This window comes from Lontra canadensis, unplaced genomic scaffold (assembly GCF_010015895.1).
Source record: "Lontra canadensis isolate GAN:19392208 unplaced genomic scaffold, GSC_riverotter_1.0 scaffold30, whole genome shotgun sequence".
Taxonomy (NCBI): Eukaryota; Metazoa; Chordata; class Mammalia; order Carnivora; family Mustelidae; genus Lontra; species Lontra canadensis.
In genome coordinates this window covers 13,257,521-13,271,160 of record NW_022631024.1, presented here as the reverse complement: position 1 = coordinate 13,271,160, position 13,640 = coordinate 13,257,521, and the positions used below count along the sequence as shown (strand labels likewise).

Genomic DNA, 13,640 nt, shown 5'->3' with positions numbered 1-13,640 from the left:
ATATATATATATATATATATATATATATATATATATATATATATTTTAAGATTTTATTTATTATTTGAAAGAGAGATAGTAAGCGAGAGAGAAAGCACAAATGGGAAGGGCAGAGGCAGAGGGAGAAGGAGACTCCCCACTGAGCAGGGAGCCCAACATGGGGCTCCATCCCAGGACCCCACGATTACCACCTGAGCCGAAGGGAGACACTTAACCGACTGACCCACCCAGGTGCCCTCCCTCAATCTTTATGTGGCTAGTTCCCCTTCTTCCTGCAGATCTCTTTAAATGTCACCTCCTCAAATCCTTTCCCTGTGCTACCTGATCTGAAGTCAGTCTCCCATATCATTCTGCCTCTGTTTCCTTCAGAATATTCATCACAATTTATCAGGTAACAGAGACAACATCTTCAGATAGTAAAAAAGCAAAACTGCCCCCTGTATCTGCCCCAGCCTCCCTCCTCCAGTACCTAGCAGCCTCCCCAGGTGAGGAGGTAGAGTGGCTGTCTCTGCCCAGAGGAAGAAGGCAGGACATTGAGAAAATCCATTCCAGAAAGGTGGCGGAAGTATGAAACTGCCCTTTCTTGTTTTGGTGGAAGGAAGGAAGAAAGAAGGGAGGAAAGCTAAGGGGTTAGATGCCGGGGCCCTTGATTCTGCCCTTCAGAGGGCAGGCCTCGAAGAGGGTGAGGGACGCTGCCCATATATCAAGATAGGACCTGGAGACACCTAAGAACATCTGGACTAGGGGGTCGCTTCCTAGGCATGCCCTTCTGCAGGAATCTTGAAGTCCAGGTAGAACCTGTTTGAACCTGATGAGCAGTGGTTAACTCAGCAGCCTCAGGCATAGACAGTCAGCAAGATTAGATATGGGAGCCTAAAGCAAGGTTTCTGCTCCTCCCTACCTGCCCAGAGCCTTGTAGGGGATGCAGGTGAGGATGGAACTGAGAGGCTAAGTGACTAGTGGATACCTGGGATTGGGTCACAGAAGTCACGGCGTGCAGTGATTTCACCGCAAGGGGCAAATAGCTGTGACCTTGGATTTCAGTGGCGGTACTTTCCAGTGACCCAAAAAGGCCAGAGGCGACCAGTTACTTCTCCATGGTTGCCAATTCAGAGACCAGATAGACAACAGAACCCAGAAAGAACTCAGAGGGTCCCATGTGGACTCAAGGCCCTCTCGTCCTGCCACCATGATATCCCATAAGCCTTCTCCCAGTGCACCCAAACAGCAACTTCGAGAGGAGCAGGGAGGGGAAAGAAATTGGAAAGACTGTCCAAAAGGGGCAGGGTCATCCAAAGAGAATATTTCAGCCAGACAGACTGGAATAGCATAATTAGCAAATATTAAATAAATAAGTTAAAACAAAAACAAGGGGCACCTGGGTGGCTCAGTGGGCTAAAGCCTCTGCCTTCGGCCCAGGTCATGATCTCGGGGTCCTGGGATCGAGCCCCGCATCAGGCTCTCTGCTCAGGGGGAGCCTGCTTCCCTCCTCTCTCTGCCTGCCTCTCTGCCTGCCTCTCTGCCTACTTGTGATCTGTCAAATAAATAAATAAAATCTTTAAAAAAAACAAAAAACAGGCTAGGGGGCATGGGTGGCTCAGTCAGTTAAACGTCTGCCTTCAGCTCAGGTCATGATCCCAGAGTCCTGGGATCAAGTCCCATGTTGTCGGGCTCCCTGTTCAGTGGGGAGTCCACTTCTCCCTCTGCCTCTGTTCATGTCCCCTCCCTGCTCTTTCTCAATCTCTCTCTTTCTCTCTCTCAAATAAATAAATAAATACAATCTTTAAAAATCTAATCAGGCCAGGAAACAGTCTTCCTGGTGCAGAAGATAAGAGGCTTCGGACAAGGGCACAATCACTTCTCATTAGGTGAATAATGGGGAAAGACGGTCATGGGGGAACTTGAGACCAACAGGCACGTAGCCCTGCAACACCAGTGTGTCACCTCTCCTCCAGGACAGCCCCGACAAGGGCAAGAGTGACACCCCCCACTTCAGTGACACAGGGAGAGAGCCAAGAACCAAAACCCCTCTCCAGGAAATCATTCACGAGTAAAAGTGAACTGGGGTTTACATTAGGTTTTTACCTTAAACCTGCTTAAAAGGAGAAAAATTTCTGCAACATAACATGGACATTTATATAAACGGAGGCAGCAGAGGTCAGGCGGGACTTTGGTGTCATTCATTAATTCCTTCAGTAAATACTTCCTGAGCTACTTCTATGTGCCATGTAGCAGGCTGGGTGAGAACAAAGCAGGTATGTCTCCTACCTTCATGGAGCTCACGGTCTAGAGAGAGAGACAGCATGAGTCAAAGAGCTGCACGCAGAATTAATTATGTGCAGCGTTCACAGCTCGGTGTGCAGTCCAGAGTTCTGCCTGGCCTGCCAATTTCTGGCATGTGGCCTCAGCCACATCATTTAATCTCCCTAACTTGCAATAATACCTCTTGAGATAAGGCATTGGGAAAGCTTAGTATATAATATGTGGCATATAGTAACTGCTCAATAAATGTTAGATTTTACTGTTAGCACAGTCACTAGTTTTAATCATCACAAAAAGTTTCTAACCACAGTCTATTCTGTAATGGTTCCTAGAAATTCTTTCTGGGCTTTCTGAAGTTGATGTATCTGTATGCGTGCATGCAAATGTGTTTATATACGTGTGTGTGTGTGTGTGTGTGTATGTATGTATAAAAATTACGATTTTTTTCAAAGTGTGTGTGTAAAAAAATTAGTGTTTTTGAGTGTGTGTATATACAAAAATTACTGTTTCTTTAAGTTCCTGTATTCATTCTTTCCCAAAATGATAGACATAGCAATTTTTGAAATACTATGTTGCTGAGAGAAAAATTCGCATACCATGATTAGGTAATGGCTTTCTTTCTTTCTTTTTTTTTTTTTTAAGATTTTATTTATTTATTTGAGAGGGAGAGAGACTGTGTTCAACTGGGGGCCAGGGCAGAGAGACAAGCAGACTCCCCACTGAGCAGGGTGCCCCGAGATCATGACCTGAGCTGAAGTCAGATGCCCAACCAATGAAGCCACCCAGCACTCCTCGGTAATGACTTTCAACAAACATGTCCATAAAGCAAGACCACCACATAAGAGGAATAAGGTTTTCTGAGTGTGATTTATTTTATTGCTTCTTAATTATCCACTGTACTCACTGATTCACAAGTAAAATGTTCTATCCTTCAGGTGTCTAAGCAGTTTAAGATTTGGGGATTTAGGACACCATGTAAATGTGGATTTTCAAACAAGACCTCACTTAATACAGTCCTTGGCCCCCTGTGAGCCACAGCCAAGAGTTTTCCCCAGTTTACAAAGAAGAAAATGGAGAGCATCAGCAATTTTCGCAAACTGACATGAATGAATTTGCTACTGATGTCATTTGACACTGGTTTGCTTAATTCCAAACCCTCTGTTCTTTCCAGTGTCCTTAATGCCTATTAATGCCTCTCAGAGAAGCGAAGGAAAAAAAAAAGCCCAAGGGAAGAAAATAATAAGAAAAGATATCAACTCGAAGAATTACTGAAGAAATCAGAAAAGAGAAGGGAAAGCCGCGATAGTGAACACAAGAGAATCTTCCTGAGCTACCTAGAGGCCTGAATTCCTGAGTTGAAGGGACTTGCTTTTATTCAGGTCACTGTCCCCAGAAGCCACCACGGACGGGGTACTTGTCTTGTTAAGACTCGAGTCATTTTCCTACCTCAGGAAATTGATGAAGGGGGCTAAGCCTCAAAGAAATTCTAGAAGCACAGCAGATTCAGTGCTGGACTGAACGACCCAGGGAAACAGGAGCAGGCTGTGGGACGTATCCCAGTAACAACTTTATATTCCTCCAGTACATTTTGTTTCTTTTAGTTGAAGCTGAGCTGGCTGGTCAGTTCCAGTGTTAGTAACAGCCAAGGTTAAGGTTAATACTCTGTACAATACACTTCGTCGTCCACCCGCGAGACGGAGGGAATGGACATGTCCAGGTAGTGGCTCGTATGGGGCCAGTTGTGGTCACACTCAGAGCTTGAAGGCCCCACCTCTGAATCATATAATCCTGAATATCCAAAAAGAACCTCATAGAAAAAGACTCCCCTGAACCACTGTGACAAAGACACCCATCAAACTCGGGGTGGTGGTGATACTCAGGTGTAAGCCAGGTACTTACTGTTTTCCTCCAAAGAATCGCTCGGTATTGAGGGACACGCTGATTGTTTTGGTCAGAGAGGGTCACGGACAGGAAGAAGGGGCTCTTCTCAGCATCATTTCCAATATAATTCTGATGGACTGGAAAAGAGACAGGTTTAGAACAGTGAAGACCCACTGGTTCCTCCAGGCTCTGATGGGAGTAGACAATTTTTCCTTCCCACGTAAGTGTGGAACAAGAATCCCAAACCCGGCTCCGGAAAGAACCTGATCACATTGACATTCTCCTTGACAGTGACTGGTTCAGAAATGGACACGTGACCAATTCTGGCCAACGAGACAGGAGGAGAAATGGGTCAGGCAGTTTCTGGAAAGGCTTCCTTATTCTTGAAGATGGCCTGCTCCTTCCTCTGGACATGGGCGGTGTCTAGAAGTGATGCCTGGAAGTGCTGCAACCACCTTGTGACCCTGAGGAGGGCCAGCCTTGACAGCACCGAGCCCCTGAGTTCACCAATTCCAGAGCCTACCTTACCTCTGAGTTTCTCGGCATCTGAACTGACGGCACCAGTTTTCTCTAAAGTCACCGCTGCTCTGGGCACTATGCTTTCAACCATTTAGGAGGATGACAACTTTCCCACTGATTTCTTTCTTTATAAAGAAATATGCCTTGTCCAGTAAGTGAACTTCTTAGAATAAAACAGTATCAGATTTTTAAAAAGACATCGTTTGGGTCTGATCACTCTCATGATATAGTCCCCGCATCACATCTTCTAGAAACAGAGGCATTAGCCTGACAAGCAATTTATCTATCTCCTCTCGAATCCTGAAACAGTGATCATTCTTCCCTTCCCAGTCTCTCCTATTGTTAGCCACACTCCCGTTTTCCACCTTCCCACATATGTTCACCCGAGCCCTTCACTTAAAATGTACGCCATTGTTAATGACTGAGCTGTCGCTTTGTGCCAGGCATGGGGCTTGGCTCTTTCTCCAGCGTATCTCACTGAAACTCCTGTTCAAGCCTACTCGGTATGTAATAGTAACACCTCCATTTTACAGATAATGAAATTAAGTCTCAGAGAAGCAGAGAGTGACCAGCGTAAGATTCTGTGGTTAAGAATGGCAGAACAGGATTCAGATCCATTTTAGAGTCTCCATGAAGGTTGGGAGAATGACTGCCTTTGCCAGGGTTATTGCCTGGCACATGGTAGGTGATAAACGCCCATTACCAGAGCCCACGGGACAATGCCTCTCTAGTTCTATGGTGGTCCTGAAGCTCAGGGGTCCTTTTTTTCCCCCTCATTGTCTTGAACTAAGTGGTCAAAACTCACTATAGACAGGTCACTTGCCTTGTTAGGTCTAAAGATGTTTTCCACCCTGCAAATTCTTCTTAGGTCTCCAAAAACTATTTAGATGATCGGAGCTCCCTTTAACTCCTAAGGGACAAAAATAACTAACCGAAAAACCCATATCTATCTCCATCTCTGTATCTACATGTAGCTTCTATATATAACTATATATCTACAGTTTCATATATGAATATATATGAAAAATCCTAGGACTGACACTGAATTGAATCTTTCCATTGACAAAGCTATTAACCTGATATTAATGTCCCTAAACTGGTTAGTTTCACACTTTTAGGGGCACCAGAAAAAAATTACACCAACACTTAATTTGCATTTTGAATATCCTTTCCTCCCAACCACCGTAATGGCATAGTTACCTTGTCCTAAAAAATACTTGAAATACCATCTGGTGTGGTATTCTGGGTTCTCTAAGTGCACGTCTGTTCTTCGCCACGTCCCAGGCAGAGCCGTTGCATTCTGTAATCAAACAAAGTCGTTCCATTAAGAGGCTTATTCAGAAAGTAAACAAGAAGCAGGCAGTGAACCTGGGGCCTAAGAACCAGAGAAGTCATTGTCAAAAGCGTACGAACAGGGCTGTGAGCACATGTTCCCATGGCCACATCACAACAGCATTTGGAAGGTCCTCTGGGTAGAGGAGAAAGAACCGAGGGAACCAGCAGACTCCGCTATTTACAACTTGAGTGTAAACTTGAACTTTCTCTCCTTTCTGGCCCAAAGCTTCCAAATATTTGGGAGTTGGTGCCCCCTAGAGGCACGCCCTTCCGTTTGGTACCCCTGTGACAGGTCCATTTCACCTGGAATAATATCTCTGCGGCCTCTCGAGTTCATATTTTTGTTGTAGAATTGTAAAAATGTGTCATGAGGTCACACAGTTAATGGGGGAAATTATGGGTAAACATAAAGAATGATGTGAATCTTCTCTCCAAAGATCGTCACCGTGAATGATTTGGTGTGGCTTCCTCTCCTTCTTTTCTTACATGGACAGACATTCGCATTTTTCTTACCAAAATGCAATCATACTGAACCTCCTTTGGCCTCTACTTTGCGCCGTGTGTATACGGCAGATGACTGCAATGTACTTTTCTGATTCTAATATGCTTCTGGTGATTTCCCAGACGTTTGTGGTCACTTTATCATGTCAAAGGGGGTTTCCTTCCATTCCAAGCTTACGTAGAGGCCATTCTCAGGAATCAATACCAAATTGCACTGACAGTTTTTTTGGGCAGCTCTTAAGAGAATAGGTTAAATGGCAGAAACGTCAGACTAATGTAATGAATTATACTACTGGCTCTTCCGATGCTGAATGTTTCTGAATTTCTGGAATACATCCGACTAAGTCATGGTGTATAGTATTCTTTCGATACACTGCTGGAGTTTTAAAAAATATGAATTATGTAACATATTTGTTAGTGAGATGGAGCTTGTAGGTTTCTTTTCTGTACGAAGTGCTGTCATGCTTCCAGAATTATATAACTTAAAAAGTGAATTAGGATGCTTTCTGTCTTTTTCATGCTCCGGAAATACTGACATCATTGGGAGAGCTTTAAGGGTACTTTATATGCATTAGCTCCATAGCATCTCCACCAACTTTGTGACACAGATTTTATTTTATCCCCCACTTTCAGATGAAGGAAGTGTGGCTTGGACACTTCAGTGACGCTGCCTAAGGTCGCTGAGCTCCTAAGCAGTGGAGCTCGAACTAAGTCAGGGCCAATCTTGGAGGGTTGTTTTTTTTTTCCTTTTTAAAAAATTTAATTTAAATAAAAATACAATTTAAAAAGCTCTTCAAGGAGTAAAAAAGGTAGGTAACGTTTCTTAGTATTGTGCTTTTATGGAATTTTCTTGAGTTTTAAAAAATCAGCTACTGAGTCTATGTACATATATGTACATTTTTTTTAAAGATTTTATTTATTTGACAGACAGAGATCACAAGCAGGCAGAGAGGCAGGCAGAGAGAGAGAGGAAGGGAAGCAGGCTCCCCGCTGAGCAGAGAGCCCGATGCGGGACTCGATCCCAGGGCCCTGAGACCATGACCCGAGCTGAAGGCAGAGGCTTAACCCACTGAGCCACCCAGGTGCCCCGATGTACATATTTTTTAATTTGGAAATAATTTTGAGCTTACATAAAAGTTGTGGGAGTGGGACTGCACAGAGCATCTGTATACCCTTTAACAGATTTACCTACTGCGAATATTTTATCCCATTTATTCCTTTGCGCACACACACACACACACACACATAATTTTTTCTGAACCATTTAAGACTAAGATGCACAAATAACAACACTTTATCCCTAAGTGCCTCAGTGTGTATTTCCCAAGAATAGATCTTCTTACATAACCACAATATAGCTTTACCAACTTATACGAATTTAACACGATAGGGTACCTCTAATCAACCATCTGCATACCACTCTTGTGAATTGACTTTAAAACGTCATTTAAAGTATTTTCCCTTTTGAGTGCAGGATGATGGGTTTGTCGGGTCTCTAAATTCCCTTCTTCTGCAACATTCCACAGACTCTGCCTTTTACAACACTGACGTTTTTAAAGAATACGGCACACACCTCCCCTCTTCTTTTTTAAAGTCTAGCTTGACTCATTCTGGGTTTGTCTGATGTTGCCCCACGATGAGGGGCAGGGCACGCGTGCCTGGTCAGAAGGCTACACAAGGGGGGGCTTGTCCTTCCCAGCTTACTGTACTTCAAGACATCTATCTGCTCCTCACTGGGGACGTTAATGTTGATCCCCTGTTCAAGATGTTGCCTCTCAGTTTTGACCTTTTGGTGTGACTCAAGAAGAGCACATAATAATTGGATTTTGCTTCCTGTAGAATTTCTGGATGATTCATTGTCAATGGTATTCACTTTATAATCATAAACCACTGGCAATGCCCATCCACAGTCCACTACGCCACGGGGCTGCGTGCAGCTGCGGCATGACCTCGGGGCCCACCAGCCAGCCTCAGGCATCAGCTGACCAGACACAAGGGGTGTCCGGCTCAGGCACCTGGCCTTTACCAGCAGATGTCACTGTGGTTGGTGCCATTGTCCCAAGGCCTGAGATCCTAGACACCATCAGCAGAGCCTGGAGAGGAGACTCTAAAGGAACCAGGAACTTGGGCCTCTGGAGCTTCCCAGACTTGATGGCACAGCACTAGGTCTTGGCTTTGTGTTTCTAGATTTGTTAAAATATTACCCTGGGACCATTTCAGATTCTTCAGGATCTGTGGGCGTGGCCCAAGAATCTGTAGTTTCACAAGCATCCCAGGTGACTAGGAAGAACACTCAACTTTGAGAAGCAATGCTCTATGCCAGCTGTTCTTTTTTTTTTAAGATTTTATTATTTGGGGCGCCTGGGTGGCTCAGTGGGTTAAAGCCTCTGCCTTTGGCTCAGGTCATGATCCCAGGGTTCTGGGATTGAGCCCTGTATCAGGCTCTCTGCTCAGTGGGGAGCCTGCTTCCCCCCTCCCTCTGCCTGCCTCTCTGCCTACATGTGATCTCTGTCTGTCAAATAAATAGATAAAATCTTAAAAAAAAAAAGATTTTATTTATTTGACAGAGAGACACAGCAAGAGAGAGAACACAAGCAGGGGGAATGGGAGAGGGAGAAGCAGGCTTCCCGCTCAGTAGGGAGCCTGATGTGGGGCTTGATCCCAGGACCCTGTGATCAGGACCAGAGCCAAAGGCAGACGATTAATGACTAAGCCACCCAGGCACCTCTATGCCAGGGGTTCTAAAAGAAGGCAGGGAGGGCATGAATGTGGGTAAAGAAAAAAAAAAAAAAAAACTTGATTTCCCTAACTCCTAACAAAAATGTAGTGTTTCTTGGGTCAACTGTTGTCTCAATCAGTAGAGCATGAGACTCCTGATCTCAGGGTTGTAAGTTTGAGCCCTATGCTGATTGCAGAGATAACTTAAAAATAAAATCTTGGGGCGGGGCGGGGGGGTGCCTGGGTGGCTCAGTGGGTTAATGCCTCTGCCTTCAGCTCGGGTCATGATCTCAGGGTCCTGGGATCGAGCCCCGCATCGGGCTCTCTGCTCAGTGGGGAGTCTGCTTCCCTTCCTCTCTGCCTGCCTCTCTGCCTACTTGGATCTCTGTCTGTTAAATAAATAAATAAAATCTTTAAAAAAAAAAAATCTCGGGGCGTCTGAGTGACTCAGTCGTTAAGCGTCTGCCTTCGGCTCAGGTCATGATCCCAGATTCCTGGGATCGAGCCCCACACTGGGCTTCCTGTTCGGGGGGAGTCTGCTTCTCCCTCTCCCACTCCCCCTGCTTGTGTTCCCTCTCTCGCTGTGTCTCTGTCAAATAAATAAATAAAATCTTAAAAAATAAATAAATAAAATCTTTAAAAAAATGTTTCTTTCAACCACAAATGTCGGTCAAAACAACAACAGCAACAAAACAGAAATACAGTAGAACAGCCTGATAACCATGTCACACACACGTACACATGTGCACGCACACACGCGCACACACACACGCATGCACACATGCACAAATCACAGATATTTTCAGAACCCACTGTAGTGGCTGCAGATATCTTGAACACTGTTTACAATCTTACTGGTTCAAAACTGTAATAGTTGTAAGTCCTGCTGCTGGATTTGTTATTTAATGTACTGATAAAAAAGGATATATATTACTGTATCATAAGTCAGGATTAAAAAAATCCATCTGGGGCGCCTGGGTGGCTCAGTGGGTTAAGTTTCTGATAACTATCTCTTTTCTGTTTTTTAGACAGAGCATGGAGGGGTGGGGGAGGGAGGGAGATAATCTTAAGCAGGCTCCAAGCGGAGCGTAAGCCTGATGCAGGACTCGATCTCATGACCCTGAGATCATGACCTGAGCTGAAATCAAGAGTCGGATGCTTTAACTAGCTGAGCCACCCCCTGATATATTTCAACATACTGTTTTCCTTTGTAATCCCGTGTATTCTGTTTTTCGCATTCAAAAACATTCTGAGAAGGGGTCTACAGGCTTCAGAGATTGCCAAGGGGGTCAACGGATGTAAAAGCTGGCCCCCACATTCTAGATCTTCTGAAGCACCGAATCTGCCTTCTCCCCTCCCAGAGCTCTGAACACTAGCAACCGCAGGATGGAGTAACATGGGAGGAGCGTCTCAGAGTCACAGACAGGACTCTGGCCGGTGGCATGCCCCAAATCTCTATCAAGTATAAAGTGTCAATTATGAGGTGTTTGTGTTTTTTTTAATCATCAAAAAGCTAACTACTTAACTTTTGCCTTCACTGAATCCTTAATTAAAATGGGGGGGGGGAACCCAACACCAAAAAGGTTGTTAGTCTCGCAGAGTGAGACACTTCATGTCCCTTGTTAAAATCACATACGATGAGGTGTAAAGACACGAACATATGCAGGAACCGACAAAGAAAGGAGACTAAAGCAAAAAACAACAAAAGCACCCTCTGCCCAAGACCGCACGGGCCAGAGCGAGTCCAAAGATGATCTCTGGTTTCTGATGGTAAGTACCAGAAGCAGACAGAAAAGGGCCCAAATCTTGAGTGAATAGTAAATGATTTTTAAAATATGTAGACACCCGTGGAACCACTCCCTGGATCAAGACAGAAAATATCTTCAATGCTCTGAAGGTACCCAGTCATACTGTGAAAAGTAACCATTGCTCTGACTTCTATCACCACAATTCATTTTACTTGCTCTTGAACTTCAAAGAAATGAAATCCTAGCGTGTGTATTTGTTTGAGTCTCGTCTGTCCTTTGGCACCATGTCTATGACGTTCATCCGTGTTGGGGATGTAACAAGCTCACTCTCTCCCACTGCCGTGTGGCTAGTCCCCGGTGTATGTATGCATCCTCTGGCTGATGGACATACGGGCTGTCTTCAGTTTGGTGTCGTTAAGAATAAAGTCATGTGAACAGTCTTGTATCTGTCTTTTGGTGGCCATGAGCACTCATTGCTGCTGCCTGGGACCAGAGGAGGCAGACTTCAGTTCTAGTAGATATTGCTAACCTTCCAAAGACGATGCACCAGCTTACACTATTAGCAAGATGTGCAGAGTTCTAGTGATTTCCTGTCCTCTGACCAGCTCTTAGTGTTTCAGGCATTTTCCTTTTAGTGGTTCTGGAGTGGGCATAGTAGTGCCTAACTGTGGCTTTAATTTTGGAATAAACCTTAAGTCTTTTTTTTTTTTTAAGATTTTATTTATTTATTTGACAGAGAGGGAGGGTACAAGCAGGGGGAGCAGAAGAGGGAGAGGGAGAAGCAGGCTCCCCACTGAGCAGGGAGCCCGATGCAGGCCTTGATCCCAAGACCCTGGGATCATGACCTGAGCCGAAGGCAGTCGCTCAACTGACTGAGCCACCCAGGCGCCCCAACCTTAAGTCTTTTAAGTAAGATCTATTTTACAGAGGGTTTCAGGGATACAAAAACTTTGTCTACAACATTTAAGGTGACAGTAACACCAGGAACACTTTATTTGACATCAACAAGCAAGTTTGGAGGAAATACCGTGATGGACACATCTGCCAAACAACTAAAGATTGATGCTGCGAATGCTCATAGGTGTTTTATGCCCTTTTAGATAAACATTTGCTAAAAGATATTATGAAGAGTAATAAACTTAAAATTTTCCAAGCTGCAGATATGCCTGAACATGCCACAGTGTTAAATGAGGCCCGAGACTAAGAAATCCTGAATCATTCCGACATCAAATTCCAAAGCCCACAAAAGCTCCTTGTTGCCTTCATTGTCATTTTTTTTTCTTTTTTAAGATTTTATTTATTTGAGGGGCGCCTGTGCAGCTCAGTCGGTTAAGCATCTGCCTTCAGGTCAGATCAGGATCCCAGAGCCCTGGGATTGAGTCCCACATGGGGCTCCTTGCTCAGCAGGGAGCCTGCTTCTCCCACTGCCTGCTGCTCCCCCTGCTTGTGTACTTTCTCTCTGACAAATAAATGAATAAAATGTTATTTAAAAAAAGATTTATTTGAGAGGGAGAGTGAGCGTGGGGAGGAGAAGAGGGAGAAACAGACTTCCTGCTAAGCATGAAGCCTGAGATCATGACCTGAGCCCAAGCCAAGAGTGGGACGCTTAAGCGACTGAGCCACTGTCTTTTTATTTTATTTTATCTTATTTTATTTTATCCTATCTTATCTGATCTTATTTTATCTTGTTACTCCATTTATACTTGTGGGATGTGAAGGGGAGGACTGAACGAATCTGGCCAAGATATTTTGAGGAGAATGTAATCAAAATCTACATATAACACCCTCATTTTATCTGAATGTTTGCTAGTGTTGGACTTGAAGCAGGGAATCTGCACCATGAACTTGAACTGCAGATGAGATCCCTAGTTTTATATAACACCTGGGAGTTCTCAGAGTCTGTTCCAGAGTGAGCCCAATTAATGAGAGAACGCATTTAAACGGACTTTACTTCAGTTTCTAGGTTTAAATTGCTGAGAGAATGCTGGCAATAAAGAAGATGGATTTTTAAAAAAACACACTAAAGACTTCTGAATTGCAAATGCAAATAAATATAAGCTGGTTGAAAAAGTGAAACCACACACAAAGTAAAATCTGTCTCTTTCCGTCCTCCATGTCCCTGTCCACATCCTTTGCCTTTGATAACCATTCTACCAGGTTGGTGTGGATAGTCTCAGACCTTTGTATGCATTTACAAAGGTGTGTTTGCTGTCTACATTTGTGCATACAATGTTAAGTTCACATCCATGTCCACATATACATATACATATGTAACAAACACGTATGTGTATCCACATAGAATTTATTTTCATAAATGGGAGGCTAGTGGAGCTATTACACTGAAACTTGATTTTTTCCACTAAAGAAAATATCTTAGGGGGTGCCTGGCTGGCTCAGTCAGAAGAGCACACAACTCTTGATCTCAGGGTCGTGAGTTCGAACCCCATGGTGGATGTAGAGATTAAATAAGTAAAATTTTTAAAAATAGAAATTATCTTGGAAATATTTCTATGTCAGTACATTTAGATTTACCTTGTTCTTTTTAGTGACTATGCAGGTTTTTAGAAAAATTAAATACTACAGTTGAGTAGAGATATGTAACATCTGTAAATGGCATAGAAGGAGCTGCTATGGCAAGTCAAGGTTCTCTGACGTCTTTCCTGACCTGCCATTTCC

The 13,640-nt window shown here is 44.0% G+C and overlaps 1 protein-coding gene across 7 annotated transcripts in view; it reads right to left on the bottom strand.

Moving 5' to 3' along the window:
- Nucleotides 1-13,640, bottom strand: part of GARNL3 (GTPase activating Rap/RanGAP domain like 3) — a 142,974-nt gene that overhangs the window by 60,412 nt on the left and 68,922 nt on the right. For all 7 annotated transcript variants that reach the window (XM_032865905.1, XM_032865906.1, XM_032865903.1 and 4 more), the window contains 2 exons: nt 5,863-5,962; nt 4,162-4,280 (listed from right to left, as the gene is read on the bottom strand). In XM_032865905.1, the coding sequence (XP_032721796.1) occupies nt 4,162-4,280; nt 5,863-5,962 (219 nt within the window). The remainder of the gene's footprint in view (nt 1-4,161; nt 4,281-5,862; nt 5,963-13,640) is intronic.